The sequence below is a fragment of the Lacerta agilis genome, chromosome 4 (assembly GCF_009819535.1).
Source record: "Lacerta agilis isolate rLacAgi1 chromosome 4, rLacAgi1.pri, whole genome shotgun sequence".
Classification (NCBI taxonomy): Eukaryota; Metazoa; Chordata; class Lepidosauria; order Squamata; family Lacertidae; genus Lacerta; species Lacerta agilis.
Window position 1 is genome coordinate 52,781,388 of NC_046315.1, and position 17,732 is coordinate 52,799,119.

The 17,732-nt window shown below is 42.7% G+C and overlaps 1 protein-coding gene across 1 annotated transcript in view; it reads left to right on the forward strand.

Moving 5' to 3' along the window:
- IGSF5 (immunoglobulin superfamily member 5) overlaps nucleotides 1-16,739 on the forward strand; it is a 30,294-nt gene extending 13,555 nt beyond the window's left edge. Inside the window, exons 7-9 of the mRNA XM_033147050.1 lie at nucleotides 615-727; nucleotides 2,341-2,417; nucleotides 15,566-16,739. Coding sequence (XP_033002941.1) covers nucleotides 615-727; nucleotides 2,341-2,417; nucleotides 15,566-15,661 — 286 coding nt within the window. The 3' untranslated portion in view covers nucleotides 15,662-16,739. The remainder of the gene's footprint in view (nucleotides 1-614; nucleotides 728-2,340; nucleotides 2,418-15,565) is intronic.
- Nucleotides 16,740-17,732: the final 993 nt, after the last annotated feature.

Sequence of the window (17,732 nt, forward strand, 5' to 3'; positions counted from 1 at the left end):
AAAGGCAGCAGACTCCCCATCATGCATTTCCTAGTCAATACTCAGGAATGGGACTTGCACAATAGAGCTAGTTGGCTTGACTCCTTTTGCCTGGCACCTGACACTGTGTTTCTGTAACAGGTGATCTATAGAATAAGCCTGGAAAGCAGATTAAATTCTAATACTTCGGCTTAAAAACAGCCCTGGATCAGGCTGTTCTTTAGCTAGCTAGTAACTATGTACTGAAAGCTTTGAGAGCTTGCCAAAAAGCTACTAATGTATTACTTTTGCAAGTTGTACCTGGAGCAAAAACTGCTGAATTCAGAGTTTTTGGTAAATTAGATATGAAGTGAACCCAGAGACCGTGCTTCACTTCTGACTCAGTACATAACAACTTCTGTCCCAGAACAAACTCACTCTCATAGTATCGCCCACTAAGTATACAAAAAGTCCCATGAAGTCAATATAGGTGATGGGTTAGTAATGGATAGTAAGCAGTGGTACTGGCTGACTTAACATGACCACTTAAATTGTCTATCTGCCATAAAGCTGAAAAAATGAGGAAAGTCTTCTGTGGTTGCACTGAAAGATCTCAAATGACAGGGGTTCAAATGTAAGCATTTTCTATTTTCTAGAAAGGCATCAGAAAAGAAAACTGCTGATAGAAATTTGGAGACAGACAGACACAGTGGACAGGAAAATTATGCATACAGTCCAGACGATACAGGGCGTGCTGGGCAAATGACAGGTGAGCAAAAAGTTTGGGGAAATTTCTATACATCACAAAAATGCATTTGAAATGCTTATCTGGAGCACTCTGATGGGCAGAGAATAGCCTGAATATTTGTTTTGTTCTCAGAACAGTGGGATATTTGGCTAACCACTGTGTGACTTGAAAAGCTAGGATGAGATGACCGAAGCCTGGTTTGGCCAGTGTATGGCATCAAGCTGAAATCGATGAACTGTTTCCTCTAGAAGTCATTTAAGGGCAACTTTCAGTGCCCGCTTCCCAAACATAGATCTATATTATTCATCTGTGCAAATGCCCCTCTATGCAGGGCAATGCATTTTCCAGGCATGTGCTTCCAGTCATTTCTGGTTAACGTGTCTAAAGGTACCATGTGACTGATAAATATTAATGTCACATATGCATATCTTAAAGCCTCAACTCAAGCCTTCTCTATTTTAAGTGGTTTGAGGATGGTAGCCATGAATATCGGTTCAGTTATGCACAACAATCCTAAGCAAACATACTGGGAAGCAAGATGTATTTAAAAATCAGTTGCAGCTTAATTTGATTCTTTTTAACAAAATGAATTATAAAATTTTGATGTGAGGTTTATTGGATTTCTTTTTTTAACCCAGTGGTACACTGTATAAACCCATGTGCCATGCATGAATAATAAGGTAATATGGTGTCATCTGAATATCCTGATTCGATTCCCAGCTTCATGTTGAGCAGCAAAAGCGAGATAGCAGCACTGGTGAAGCAGGGCCCTGTGGCAAGAGAAGCAGGCATACAGACTCTCCTTCCTAAAGTATCTTGTTGAGAATACTGCCTAGAATAATGAATATTTACTTCCTCCCAGGAGCTCAAGGTGGCTTACATCATTCTTCCCCACCCATTTTTATCCTCACAACAACTCTCTGAGGTTGAGAGGGAGTAACTGCCCATGGTCACCACAGTAAGCTTCAGGGCTGAGTGTGGATTTGAACTCTGGTCTCCCAGGTTCTAATCCAAAATTCTAACCACTATGCAACACTCCCTATATTCCATTACCCTGAAAAAGATGTGCACAGCTGCCATGATTAGGTCCCGAAGATGGATAGATAGAAAAACAGACAGACACACAAGCCTTATGTTGTGTCATGTTATGCTATATGTGCAGTATGTGCACTCATTGTTCACTTCTGTGTCTTACCCTACACATACCATATGCGCAGGGAATGTATGTGAACCTTAGTGCGAGTTACATGTTAACAAACTTGACAAATGCATTAGGATTATATGCTCATACAGATAATCTGTGTGCAGATTGTTGGGTCATGATTACATTGGTCTTCCTTCAGTGTAGAACAACCTGCACTGAAGATCGTCCTGCTGTAACCCAACTATTGGATTTGCCAAGGGGTACATTGGAGTGCTTGAATAGATAAGTCTCTACAAATTTCTTAGCAGGGTTTTAACAAAGCACCCACCTAAATTACAGCAAATTATTCCATTTCATAAAGAGCGGTCTGTTCTGTTTACACAAAAAGGACATCTAAAAATACCTACATTTGTTTGTATTCTGAAATGATTCATAGTTCCTGCCATTCTGAAGAATCAATAACAGTTATCCTTTGTATATTTTCTTGCAGGAGTTCCCTCTTTCTCCCCAGATAACTCTAGCCTGTATGCTCCAGACTGGGATTTAGACGTGAATCCTGCATCACAGGTAATTGGAACAAGTTTCTTACAGACATATTCCATAAACATGTAATGGACTTAAGTGATGGTTTCTAAAAGGACTGGATTTTTTTTTTGGGGGGGGGATGCATTCTAGTTTCGGTCCTTAATGCTCTCTTAGTCTACTGAATGTTCTTTCAAAAATATCCTTAGCGCAGCAAAACAGCATTTTCAAAACATGCAATTCATATCAGAAATTTGGGTACAAAGATTTACAAAAGAATAAAACGTCATCATCTTGAATGCTTGGTCTAAGATTTCATGCACCCTGGAACTTCAGCTTGGAGAGGGTGGTTCTGAGTTGGAAATTTGGCTGTGGAAAAAGGGTTAAGCCCCCTTTTCTTTGTTGTTCCTTCCATTAAATATGTAGCCTCCTGCAGCACGCACGCACACACACACACACACACACACACACACACACACCTTGGGAGACTTACATGTCTTTGCTGTGTAACAGCAAACAGTACTTTACATCACCCGTGTGCTTTATAGTACAAGGAGTGAACACAATTATGCAGGACACCTGCCTGAGAATCATGAGAAATCTGAAAATCTGAAAATGAGATATACACACTTGAGTGGAATCCATAGAGTTAATTCTCTGTGAAGGAACAAATGAAAGGCCCATGTGACCAACATTTTGGCTGGTAAATTCCAAACAGACAAAATTGCTCCCACTCTAACCAACAGACCATTGGAGAGCCCCCACTATCTTCTCATTCTCTGATGCAGGCTGCCTCTGTTACCCCCCTATTTTCTTCCCTGCCCAAGTTTATACTGTAATAGGACTGAGGGTTGGGCTGGATGATCGCAAGATCCTTTCCAACTGAGTAATACTTTAATGGTAAGGTTGGCATCTAGGTTTATTGTAGAAAAGAATTACATGTTTCAAGGTGAAAACATACATACATACAACATACATACATACATGCATACATACATACATACATACACCTGTACCCTTGTACTTGCCTAGCCAGTTGCCCTCTGAGTGTAAAATATTTTCAGTAAGAAGACAGGAATGATGCTGCAGTGACCAGCATCACCTCTAGTGGGCCTAGGCTCTGATGTGGTACCTGACTGCTACTCTCTCCATCATCTGCTGCTCTCTAGGTGGGCACGTGGGGCCCAGGACTTCAGCCCCCACCCAGGCCAGCCCTAGCTGCACTGCTTGTTTTCCCCCATCTCCCTCCTGCTTCTTTCTTATTTCATATTCTTTTCATGGCAAGGCTTCATTACTACAAGCACAATACAAGACAGAAGCATTTTGAATTATGCTCTTTGTTCAATTATTTGTGAATTTTGATGTGGTATCTGGCTATTGAATGATTTATTGGTTTGGCAGTAGGTCATTGTGCAAAGCTGAGGCTACTGTGTTGGCTATTAAGATCGGGAATGCTGTATTTCAAAGAGTTTTGTGTTTGGATCATACTAAAAACATGCCTTGAGCCTGCAGTTTGCAGAGTTTTTGCCATATATCGCAGTCTGCTTGCATTTTCTGTTTGCGCCAGCTTGCCAGGACCTTCCAGGTTCTGTCACATTCAGTGCCAACGTGAACACAAATGATAGTGCTGATCTTATATAGCATTTATTGCATATATGATGGCACATAAACCACGTACCCATCACTCAGATCCAGTTTCCGGGGACCTCAAATTTCAGACCTTTTGCTTACTTTATTAGCTATCTCAGGGAGATTCCATAACTTGTGAATATTTTCTCGTGATGACTCGTGATAGACTTGGTGATGCATCCTTTGAACCACCAGGTCCCAGAAATCTGAACCCAACCCCATTATTTTCTCTCCCTTTGATTGGTGCCTGAGCAGGCCAATTTTCTGATATTACTCCCCCTCTCAGGGTAACGCAGAGGTCAGTTTCCTTTAGAATGTTTGTTCTTGGAATGTATGCCTTTTTCAATCTGTTTGATTTAGAGCCTGGAGAACAGTTGGTGTTGAAAGAACAGATCAAAGTCACCTTAACTGTGGGGCTATCTCTTGATTGAGAGAGTCAGGCAATTGCAGGAACAATAAAGCATCATGAAGAGCGAAGTAGATCAATTTCATAATGACCTTGTCTATAAGATCAGGTGGCTTTGCAGGAGGATGGTGTAGGTTACAAAGAAGTTCTATTTTAACAACACCATGGCCAATCAACAAGCTTTAAAAAACCACAGTATTTCCCTGTAGGTGTCTTCATGACCTTAAACTTAACCTGACACCAATTTCTGGGCTCATCACTGAATGTTGTAGGATGGCTTTTCCCATTTGAGAACATGACAAACAGTTGTTGCATTGCATTATGAACAAGGCAATCATTTGGTAACTGTGTTTTTGCTCTATCAAAATTTAACAATGGCTTCTTTCTTAGTTTTTGGATACATCTAGTGGGTATAAAATTTTAATTTTTTTAAGGAATGAGGTTCTTTGTGCAGTATCAAATGAAGTGACTTTAAAATAAAAAATAATCTAGCCTCACCAGTTCTGATAGTGCCCTTGTGCTGAGTTATGGGGAGCCTCAGAGTACGCAGCTCGTCTGTGACTCTTGGCATATGCCACTCAGGTGCCCTGAGCTGAGACATTCCAGGAGAGGGGCACCTCATGATCAGCAAGGCTACTGGCACCTGCCTCTTTAAGCCCACCTGCTGAAAACTCTCCAGTCTTTTTTTTAATTCTACTTCCCAGTAAGCAACAGCGAGATGACCGAGTGGTGATAACCTAGCTGCCATCTGCTGTTGACATTGTTCATTGCATTTTATGAACCTACCATTGTTTTCCCTGAGTCACAAAAAAGAAAAACAAGTGAAGGTTGCTTTCTTTAACTTGAGCCTTTAATTGGGCACATTTGTAGTATGCACTGTCTGGTGCACGAAGCACTGTTGGATGAATTTGAAAGAAGCATTAGTAGGCAAGTCTTTCTGTCACAGTGTTTGTCACTGCCGGCAAATCAACATGAAAGTAGATTAAATGGTAGCACCTTTTGTTGAAGATCTCATGGTTGACAATAGATGCAGATTGCTAGCCTGCTCTCTGGAAATTTGGCGGCATTTTTGCATTTCTGCTCATGACATCAAATCAGACTGACAGGAATCTAGATTTTTCTGTTGTGGGGAACAGAAGGCTTCTGTCAGTGCCACTGTGATGCAGTGATGATGTCAATGGAAGAGGCATAAGTGCATGCATAGCTTGGCCTACAAGATCAAGATAGAATACTTCTGAAGCTGCTTAAGCTCATGAGGTCACACCAAGTCAAATGCCTCTCCCCTATAATCTGAAGTGGATTCCTTAGAGGCAGTTGGGTGTTGAGTGATCATCTTCCAAGATTCATGACTGCCAGATTTATTCTGAAGTCGAAATAGGAGATTTGTCCATCCCTACTGAAAAGGGGCACAAGTAGTACATACTAATCACAACCTCAGTTCTCCAAGAGCTAGTCCGAAAACAGCAGTAACCATTCATAAGAGGGATATATCTCAAGGAACACGAGATTTGCAGAAGTCGAGAAAAATCATTAGGAGAAAATAGGTGCTGCATGGATTATGACAAAAAAGAGCCCAATGTGGACTGAGTATGCTTAGTGGGCATGTGAAACTGACTGCTCAAGAAGAAGAAAAATGGAAAGCTAAGGAATATCCTGGAAGAAGGGGTGACTGCACAGGAGCCTTCCAAAACGCAATATTCTGTTGCAGGTCCCACTTGTTTTTGACAACTAGAACACATTCAAGAAAACTTTGAAATGAGCAATGGAGTGTCAAATCCTAGGACGTATGACAAACAACAACAACAAACTTTATTTATTTGCATAGCCCACAGGCCGTTGCATCAAAAAAAAAAAAAACAACAACAACAACAACACATATTACAGATACAATACTGATAAAACCATATATAACCAATAAAATGAGCTGAATCGGGATTCGGCACAATTAAAACAAGAATAAATGAGATCTTAATTATGAGGGGGCATAATTTGACGTATGACAAATTATCAACCATAAGGACTCAGTATCACGTAAGTCCTAGAATCCAACTCTTCATTGCTCATTTATACAACAAAAGTGGATTTTGTGGGCCCTTGTAGTTGCTAAGAGACATACTTCAAACCTGGAAGGATAAATACCCAACATCTACTATCTGAAGATCTCCTTGCCCTGGCGACATTTGAACATTTTTCATATAGACATCAATTTTGTGTGGATACCTATTTGGACAAGTGGGTTGCTTATATTAACTTAAGATACTGATCAAAGTGCCTGTGTGTCTTCTCTCTGGAAAAAAAACTACTGCCTTCTTTGTGTGTGCATGTGCTGAGTAATTACTGCCCAAAAGAGAATTATATAACCAATGCAAAGTCTTGAGAATACATATGCTGAAGGCATTAGTGGAATATTGCACTACAGTGTTAACCTAAAAAGTCTCAGAGTCCTCAGTACAATAGGCAAGTTCCATCATATCCACCCTGGCAAAGTGTTGGAAGAGGATTCCCTTCCTCTAGAGTAGCCCAACTTTCTGTAGCATGAGGGGGCAGAGGGAGGTTCCATTTGCACAAGGGGAAGTCATAAACTAGATCCTCTAGGGCATGAGTGATTGGGGCAAGGCCAGCCATTTTTAGATAGGGTCATGGCTGGCATACCGACCTTAGCTGATAAAAGGCCACCTAGCTACTGCTGCCACCTGCACATCCACGGTGAGAATCAAGTCCAGGTGAACCCTCAGGCTATGAGCTCGGTCCTTTGGAATGCAAGGGCTTTGATGTAGCCAAGAAGCAATGGATGTCCACTCTTGATAATGCAGCCTGTATGTTTATCGTGTTCTGCTTCCTTTTCTTGCACAGATCTCATCACAGTTTTCTAGCTCATCACAGTCTCTTCAGCGTATCTCTCCTGCCCTATCTTTTCATAACGTTAATCAACGTTCACAAATAGGCTCAGCACAGCAATCCCGGACTATTCCTGCAGTGCGATTCAGGAGTGTCTCTTCAAAGTCTCACAAATCCAGGGCTCCCCAGCTACGTGGCTCAAAACTGCAGCCCCATATTTACCGATCTGATGGCAAACGTCGCTACACCAGGAAGGTGTACCCTCAAAGGTGGCAATCTGGTGGCCAGCATAGATACACGAGGAGGCCAACATACCATCCTGAACAATCAAAGGCCCAAGATACTCAAACCCACCATTCCAGAAAGCAGCATTTGCCTCACAGAGGACAACAGGAGAGTCCACCTCGACAAAGTGAGCCTCACTCCCAACAGAGGCTGCAAGAATTTCAGAGAAAACAATTCTATCCTGGCACCAGGACAAAAGTGCTCAAAGTTCAGCCTCCCCGATAAAGGAATTACTATTATTACTGATGATGATGGGAAACCAGAAGTCCAAGCCCAGCACATCTGAGGTCTCTACATAGTATTTGGTCCAAGAATTCCCCAATGTCCATAAAAGTAGTTTAGGGTGCAATCCAAACTTCCCAAACAGGTGGATGGGCAGAAGTGGGCTCATGGATTTCTTGTTAGTGTCTGTGGTGGAGGCCAGCAGAAAGCCCTCGGATGGGGTGTGACCACCCAACATTTTTTTCAAGTTGGCACCCCTGTCTACTACTCCATCCAACATATGTGACAGGGCTGTGGAAGGTCCACTGATCAGCGGCTAGGGATAGGGTTGTGCTCTTACTTTTTTTTTAAATTAAGCAGAGTTACTGTTATTTTGCAACTTTTGCATCTCTTCACAATTGTGGAAATGTGAACTACATACTTTGTAATTCTGTGCCCACTTACCTCAATAAGACTTGCTCACTCACTCACTCACTCACTGGGACTTACCGGTATTTCTGATTGCACTGCTGTTCTTTTTTCCATGAACAAATGAGATCGGGTTTTTTATTTTCCCCATCTTTGATTAACTAACTAGGTCCTATGAATGAAAATATGCTTATTTTTCTGAGATGTCTAAGAACAAGTGACATGAGTAGGGAAAATTCCTGTTGAATTCCACAGCATTTAGGTCATGCTTTTAGGACTGTAGCTAATCCTGAAAATTTGATGACATTGAATTTAAAATTGAAATATAAATTTGCTAAATGAAATAAACAAAATGCCATGGTATTTTCTGGAATCAAAGTTAATGTTTATACATGTATCTGTCTTTTATTATTATTAATATATGATATTATTTATTACATTTATATCCTGCTTTTCCATCATGGGCCTAAAGGTACTGATCAGATAATTACAGGGGTTATTTTCTCTCTCTACAAACAATAAATAAGAGAGCCATTAGATAACCAAAACCCAAATTAAAAAGCATTCAAAATGTTTGCCAGATAGAATTAGAAATACATCCACTCTGTTGTCCTAATGAATTTATAACATAAAACAAATTAGACAAGTAATTAAAGGAGAAATTAATGCAGTAAAAGGGAAAATGGAATCATGAGGCTCAGTCACTTTTGCAAATGGGCCTATTAGGATTTATTGAATGAAGGAGAAAATAGCTGACAAGCAAAATGAGCAGGGTGGGGGAAGGTTCCAAAATCTCTGTGTGTGAGGACCAGAAGGGACCCAGTATGAATGTAGCAGGCAAGAGGAAGACAAAGGTGACAGAATTCTGATGAAGGACATATTTTGTTAATTCAGTAGAGTGATGGGAGTGTCTTGCTTATTGTGCATTAATTAATTAGTTCCCAACTACAGTGGTACCTCGGGTTAAGAACTTAATTCGTTCTGGAGGTCCGTTCTTAACCTGAAGCTGTTCTTAACCTGAAGCACCACTTTAGCTAATAGGGCCTCCCGCTGCCGCTGCGCCGCCAGAGCACGATTTCTGTTCCTATCCTGAAGCAAAGTTCTTAACCTGAAGCGTTATTTCTGGGTTTGCGGAGTATGTAACCTGAAGCATCTGTATCCTGAAGCGTCTGTAACCTGAGGTACCACTGTACTCGTTAAAGCCAGATGGTCCACTAGACAGACATAAAGGTAAAGGACCCCTGGATGGTTAAGACCAGACTACGGGGTTGCAGCACTCATCTCGCTTTCAGGCCGAGGGAGCCGGCATTTCTCCACAGACAGCTTTCTGGGTCATGTGGCCAGCATGACTAAACCGCTTCTGTCATAACGGGACACTGTGACAGAAGCCGGAGTGCACAGAAACACCAATTACCTTCCCGCCGCAGCGGTACCTATTTATCTACTTGCAATGGCATGCTTTCAAACTGCTAGGTTGGCAGGAGCTGGGACAGAGCAACAGGAGCTCACCTCGTCATGGGGATTCAAACTGCTGACCTTCCGATTAGCAAGCTCAGTGGTTTAGACCCCAGTCTACTGAGGGGGCAGTGTGTTGCCATTAGTTAGAAATGCCACTGCTGCGCCAAACCCAGAAAAATGATGGGTCAACCTGTGGCCGAGGGAAAAGAGGAGAAATCAACATGCAAGGAGAGGCGAATGCAGGTGGCAGAAAGAGTGAGTGGAACCAGAAGGGGAGAAGGGAGTGATTGTTTATGCTAAGCAGGTGCCTATGGACAGTGCAGGTAATATAGCTTTCCAACATAGGTTTATGTTGCTTGCATTTGGAAGATCAGTCCTTAGAATTTTGGCTATGTAACGATAACGACCAGCCATGCCATTAGGCAGAATGCTGCAATCACCCAAGGCGGGGGGGGGGGGGGAAGGGAGCAGAACCCCTCCTGCCTGCCATTCTTCTTGAACTCCTTGCCCGTTTCCCTCTGGCAAAGAGCAGGGGTGTGTCTGCCACCCAACCTGTCCTGCACCCCCTAAACTACTGAAATCTTCTAAGCTCCACCAGTTGGAGGATGTTATCCCATTGCCTGTGCTGGTCAGCATCTATCTATACATGATGATGGTAAAACGGGGCATCTTTACCTCAGGCTGCAAATATCTTAGGCTGGTCCTGGTAACAATCACTGCTATTGTCTCAACAAATTATGGGTGAGAAGCTGAGGAAGAGAGAGGGAATGTTTGAAAAGGAACAAAATATTGAGTTACCATTTAATGAAAAGTCTAGTGAAAACATTGCCAGCAATTGACTTTACAATAAGGATGAATCAAGGCAGAATAGTGTACTGATAAATGAAGGACACTGGTATTTAAAACTGGAGAGGGTACAGTTATACTAATAGCAGTTGCAATGAGAGAAGAGAAGAAGAAGAGTTTGGATTTGATATCCCGCTTTATCACTACCCGAAGGAGTCTCAAAGTGGCTAACATTCTCCTTTCCCTTCCTTCCCCACAACAAACACTCTGTGAGGTGAGTGGGGCTGAGAGACTTCAAAGAAGTGTGAATAGCCCAAGGTCACCCAGCAGCTGCATATGGAGGAGTGGAGACGTGAACCCGGTTCACCAGATTACAAGTCTACCACTCTTAACCACTACACCATACCTGTCCCAGGAACAAAAAGTTAAATGTTGTCTTAGAAAAGGACACAATGGTGGTGAAATTGCAATGATTTGCAAGGAGACTGTTCTGTACCATACAGTATCAACTGGGTGGATGTTGTGATGCAGTTCTTAATGGATTTAGAAGGAAAATGTTTCATATATATATATATATATATATATATATATATATATATATATATAAATATATATAATTATTATATGATGCTTTATAACCTGCTTTGAGGAGCATTTGGTGGAAAACTGGTCTGTAAATAAAAATCTAAATACATGTAAGTATAAATGGAACATGTGGATGAGTGTTCTGTATGAAGTCTGATCAGGGCCGTCTCAAAGGGATCGTGCGCCCTGGCGCGACGATCCCTCGGCGCCCCCGGTGGGCCGCCTCTCCGCCCACCTCCCTCCCGCGCTGGCCGCCCCTCGGGAGGGGTGGGTGGGCGAGCGGGGGATGGGGGCGTGGCGCTGCAAGCCGGCCACCCTCCGGCGCCCCAGCTGGAGCGCTGGGAAGGGCGCGCAAAGCCCCACGCTGCTCCAGCGCCACGTCCATCATCCCCCGAGGGGCGGCCAGCGCGGGAGTGAGGTGGGCGAGCGGGGGATGAGGGGCGTGGCACTGCAAGCCGGCCACCCTCCGGAGCCCCAGCTGGAGCGCTGGGAAGGGCGCGCAAAGCCCCGCGCTGCTCCAACGCCACGTCCATCATCCCCCGAGGGGTGGCCAGCGCGGGAGGGAGGCGGGCGAGCGGGGGATGAGGGGCGTGGCGCTGGAGCGGCGCGGAGCTTTGCGCGCCCTTCCCAGCACTCCAGCTGGGGCTCCGGAGGGTGGCCGGCTTGCAGCGCCACGCCCCTCATCCCCCACTCGCCCACCTCCCTCCCGCGCTGGCCGCCCCTCGGGGGATGATGGACGTGGCGCTGGAGCAGCGCGGGGCTTTGCGCGCCCTTCCCAGCGCTCCAGCTGGGGCTCCGGAGGGTGGCCGGCTTGCAGTGCCAGGCCCCTCATCCCCTGCCCCATAGGGGCGGGGGCAGGTTGGGGAGGGGGCGCCCGGTATGCCGGCGGGCTCGCGGGGGCGCCCCTGGGGGGCCTGGCGCCCTGGTGCACCGCGCCACCTGCCCCTATGAATGAGACGGCTCTGAGTCTGATATATTTTAAAATAAACACAGTAAACATGAGTTTAGCATAAAGGCTACCAACCAGACAATAAACAAGTTTTGAGTCCAATATTAAAGGCAAAGGGCTGCCGATATTTATTTTATTTTATTTTATTTTATTTTATTTTATTTTATTTTATTTTATTTTATTTTATTTTATTTTATTTTATTTTATTTTATTTTATTTTATTTTATTTTATTTTATTTTATTTTATTTTATTTTATTTTATTGTGTTCAGAGAGCAATGTGACTTCTGTGACCTAGTTCCTAGGCTGAGAAACACAGAAATCTCCCTTTGGTACAGTCATCACCTGACATGCAGCTCAAATTTATATTTGCTGTTCCTGCACACTTTTTTTTTTAAAAAAAACAATACAGGCACACACCAGGATGTATTCAGAGGACTCTGAACAGAGCCACACACCCATCCTTAGAGAGAAACAAAGGAATGGAAGAGTAGGCAGAGGAGCTAACAAAGACTCAGAAATATAATCTCATGGTTTACAGAAAGGCTTGCGATAAAAATCTTCCAATAACATTACTGCCAAATTTAATATGTTGTTCAGTTCATTACAATCTTTCTCAGATTTGGCTACTAGCCAAGATGGTGGAATACAAAGACAGGGAGGGCACTTTTTGGAGGAGGGAGGAAGTAAAAGAGTTCATGTTTTCAAAAAATAGTGAATTATCTTCTGAGGGTGCAGCATCTGCTGAAACCACTTTCTTTAGAAGAACAACGTAGTCATGAAACCCTTTTGGAATTATTTCTAAAAGCTGGTCACTGGCTCACACAGCCTCCTGAATAGAGTACTGGTCTTAGGAGATTGACCCGTTGTTGCATCACTGTGTAAGGGGAACTTGCCCATCCTTTTCCCAACTGGGAGCAAAGCCCAGCTGCAGTGCTGAAGCAGCTTTTGCAATCAACTGCATTGTGCAGCAGGGGTGAGGCAGGGACTAGAAAGCTGACGATGCAACTCTATTTGCTGAGAGTGATTTAGCAATTCTCTTCCACACGCTCCTGCAGCATCCTTATGGACTTTCTAGCCACAAAAGAGAAGCGGAGACTTGCTTAAAAAGACACAGTAAATAAAATGACCACCTTTGCCTCACATGCTAACGGAATCATACTTAATCTGCAGCATTGCAAAGTATTTCATTATGCTACTGTGGCATGCCAGTCCATATGACTGTCTGCTGGTTGCACTCCTACATCATATAGGCCCAGTTTGTATGCTACACTAAACCATGGTTTAGCAACATATACTCAGGTAGAAGGGAACTGCTGTGAGCCTGCTCTACCTTCTCTCACAGGCAGAGGAAGGGGTGTGTGGATCACCCCGGATGTCACCTCTGATGGGGGTGACAAAATGCTAGGTGACACTCACCGTGGGGCCTGCAGTGCGCCCGAGCCACATGTCTCTCGTGGGAGAGATGCGGTGGCTTGGTTGTCCACAGGCTCTGCGCTGCCCCAAATGGTCTGCCCGCCGCCTCCCCCTCAGCTGTAGGGCAGCTGAGTGGGAGGAGGCAGGCAGACTCCGGAAGCCTCGTGGAGTGTCCTGCCTGGCAAGGTGGAGAACATTTGGTTTTACGTTACTTTAAAGTCAGCTTATTGTGTGATCTGGACCAGAGATTGTGGTTCCTAACAAACCTGGTCTGGCTTAACAGATGAGTTTCAGAAACCACTGTTGGGACAACTCAACAAGGTGAGATTCAGAGAAGCAGCAGTCAAAGTCCTCCATCTGGCCCGAAGAGTAGAGAAGAGGGAAGCGGGGCTCATAGCAAGTCCATCTTGCTTGTGAACAACTGGCTAAATCACCCTCTCAATTTCCAATAAGTATCTATACATAAAAAATTGCATATGGAAATCAGTGTATGAACCTGTGCCCCAATACTTCATAAGTATTAATGGTACAAGAGCCCCATTTTCTATGTCAAAGCCAGATTCAATGTTTGGTGTTGTACACACTCTCACTTCAAGACATTGTGAAGCAGAAGCAATTCTCATATCGCTGATCAGCAGCACCTCTGGCTGTTAGTAAAGATAACAAATGTGTAAACACACAAATTCTTATCCTGCAATTTCCCCAGCTTATTTTTTATTTGAGATCCGTAACAGCTGATAGGATCTCTGGTTTGCCTCACACTGCTGTAGCATCAGTGTCTGAGGAGCTGCCATCTGGCAAATTAAAAGTTCACAAGTCTGTGCCTAATAACAGATGTGCCCATATCATGCATCTCATAGATGTCATAACAGGAATTATGGAATGCTTGCAATAGCTGAAATCCTTGTCTCACTGTCTGAAGATCAGCTGTACACATCTAAGTTTTGAGATGAGTGGCCCTAGCTGCACATGCTTAGTTTCATCTAGGGCTGCTTCTACATCTTTGCAACTTTCCGTTGTTATGCTAGACATGAAGAGACACATTTCTTTGTCCAGTCAATCACTCAACCCATTCTTACATATTGGCTGGTATTTAGCCAACTCATTTCTTGCTATATCCTTCAAGACAAATGGATGAATGAAGCTACTGGTTCTGAAATGGTAGGGGGTATTGGGCCATATTTCAAAACCATGGTATAGCTGGATAATTTTACCAGCCTGCTGGGCAACAGGGACCACCCTGCCTCTGTCAGTGACATGGAGCAATCACATGCTTTTTCTAATGTAGAAGTAGACCTTACTATGGTTTCACATCCTACTTTTTAACATAAAAGCACTTCATCATATGAACAAGGTACGGCAAGCTGTTGATTACCATGGCTCTTGCATTTTGGAGATAGTTACCTTAATATGCCAGCTCTTTAATTAAAGCAAAATCTGGGGTAACTTTGAAGCCGCATATGTGCTGAAGGCAGTCTGTGGTCCTTTCTGTTCATAAGGATTTCACTCATGACTAATACGTTTTCACTTTTATAGTCTGTAGTGCCTGAGGGTATGATATGGGCAGCCCAATATTTTACTTTGTTATCTCATCATCTACCTCAGGCTTCCTCAACCTCGGCCCTCCAGATGTTTTTGGCCTACAACTCCCATGATCCCTAGCTAGCAGGACCAGTGGTCAGGGATGATGGGAATTGTAGTCTCAAAACATCTGTAGGGCCAAGGTTGAGGAAGCCTGATCTACCTGACTTCTATTCTTTGCTTATGACAAAGGCTGTAGATGGTTAGAAAAACTGGTTTTCAGTTAGCATGTTGGGATCCTCAGCTTGGTCGCGTCCCTGATCTATTATTTGGCCTACCTGCATTTTATTTTCGTTTATAGTTTACGTTTTTATGGTTATGAAGAAAAATGGTAAGAAAAGGGGAAGGAAGAGAATTGAAAGTTGATTCCCTCTTTTTGATTTTGAGTCTTGAGTCAGAACAAGTTTAAGATTATCTGGGAAACTTGGTTTGGTTTCATTTATCCATCCACTTTATTCTGTTATAAATTTGACCAAATCATATCACAATATTCTGATACAATATAGGTCTTGTCTAGTGTGTTTTGGGGTGGCAGCTTTAGCTATGGTGAACTATAACCGGGTCAGGCTACTTGGGATGGATATAATTTTGAAATGTTTTACCAAAATACTTTTATCTGTGCCATTTATAGGTTTCTTATAACGGACGTCATGATGGAGTGCAGCCCTCAAGAACTACTGCTGTTCCAATCAATCCAAGAAAAATCAGAAATGTGACACACGTATAGGAAATCGTTTTCTCTGGTCTTTGTTCAAGTCCCACATCTTCCAAAGCACTTTCTTTGCTATTCTTGGTGAATTTTGATGCATCAACACAAAGATTCAACACCTTTGCAAGATTTGCATTCTCCTTTGTTTTATCTGAGAACCATCAAGTACCACTCACAATTTAATTAAGGAGGCATTGCCTGTTGTCTTTTTCTGCAGCTGCTACTTAGAATAAAAAGGGTGACACTCCCTCCACCTTTAAATACTCATTTTGTGTGATGAATAACTCTAGCAAATGTGAAAGCACTTTCAAACTATTGGTTGATCCAATAGAAGATTTCATCCTGTTGATACTTTTTGAAAATATAAGCATTTACACGCCGGGAAAATGGCATTTTTAAATCTCAACATAGAAGCTTTTATTCCTCACATAAAGTGGATAGGACTGATGTGGCAACAAGATGAAAGCAGGCACATATCTACCAGATCACAGGACTGAACAAGTGACGGGGGCATGAAATTACCACATAAGCTAAAGCTGAAGTGAGTTCATGAAGATTCGTATGTCTCAATAGTTAGTCAGCTTTGAATCTGCCTCATACAGAGCTGTGATGCTTGTCAGCTTAAATGCTTGCTATTAATATTTCTAATTATATTTCTAATAATGTGTCAGGAGCTCAGCAGTCCCAAGATATTACAAACTACTGCTCCAAGGGAAAATGTGTATTTGATTCCACTTTTTAAATTTAACTTATAAAGCATGGCTGTCTTGCTTTGGTGCTCATTAAAAACATATATTGAAACATTTAAAAAAATCAATAAAACATATTTAAAATATCATGCGCGTGCAGACACACACTAACATGATCCTAAGTGCATTTATTTGGAAGTAAAACTCATTGAAATTAATTGTTTTTGTTTCCAAGAAGCTGAATTTATGCCCCAGCGCAGAATACTTTTTTTGTGTGACAAACAATTTTCCCCCTCTTGTTCAATGACTTCTGGAGACTTTGCATAGAGTATAAGGGGTTTTCCACCACCCAATCAATTCTCCGTTGGTGCCATATTACCCAAATAAAACATACATACTTTCTGCTGCATGTCTGTATCTTTCTGCATGTTTTCAAGAGAGGGAAACACATTGGACTAATCTGCTATTTTATATTTTGTAAATTTCTATTGTTTGGGGGAAGATTAATTCATGGAAGCTGTCTGATTTATTGAAATCCTATGCCTAATTCAGCAAAGGACTGGGCAGCAAGTCCCCCCCCACACCTTTTAATCTACATTTCTTCACAGAAATCAACAAGCTTGTGGAAGTCTTGGGGAGACTTGTTGAGCTCAGGAGTTCTGAGGCAGTTATATTCTTTGGTTACCAAGACTTACAAAAGAATAGGGTGATCCAGGAATGGCAATTTCTGTAGCTTTATTGTCTTGTTCCTGCTTAATGAAAGAGGCTCTAGACTTTATTTGCAGTTTAAAGCATTTCTTGTCTTGAGGGACCTCAAAATCTCAGAGCTCTCCATAGCCAATTGATGGATGATACAGTACTGCTTTGATTAGATTAGAAACCAGAGGAAAGTTGGGCATGCTATCTGATGATTTCAGAAGGGTCTACACTAGTGTCCCAGAGCCAGGTTTGACACTTTCTTGTCCTTTTCAACAAAGGGTGTTGGTGGGAAATGTTCATGTGCATCTTGTCAGTTTCCCAAATCCCTACTGGCCACCTTCCCAGACAAAATATAGCCTTTTGAGCCAACACACATTGGAGGGACACCTGAAATGGTCACCGGACATTGCAAAGGAGACTTGCAGAAGAAGCCAAATTTCTCCCCAGCTGTATTATCCATCCCAGCAAAACCAACCCACTGTTGGTGGATGGAGTAAAGTAGCCTCTTACTGATAACCATCACTTTAATGTATTAAATTAGCCTGAAGTTCTTGCTAATTTTAAAATGGTACATGTGTACAAGTATGTTTTTACCACATGCATAAGTTGATTACACACTCCAGGGACTGTGATTGCTTGTTGCATTGTATGTACAGTGATGCACTTGCATTTGCTGTTAGGTTTTTTTAATGAAGTGGCCC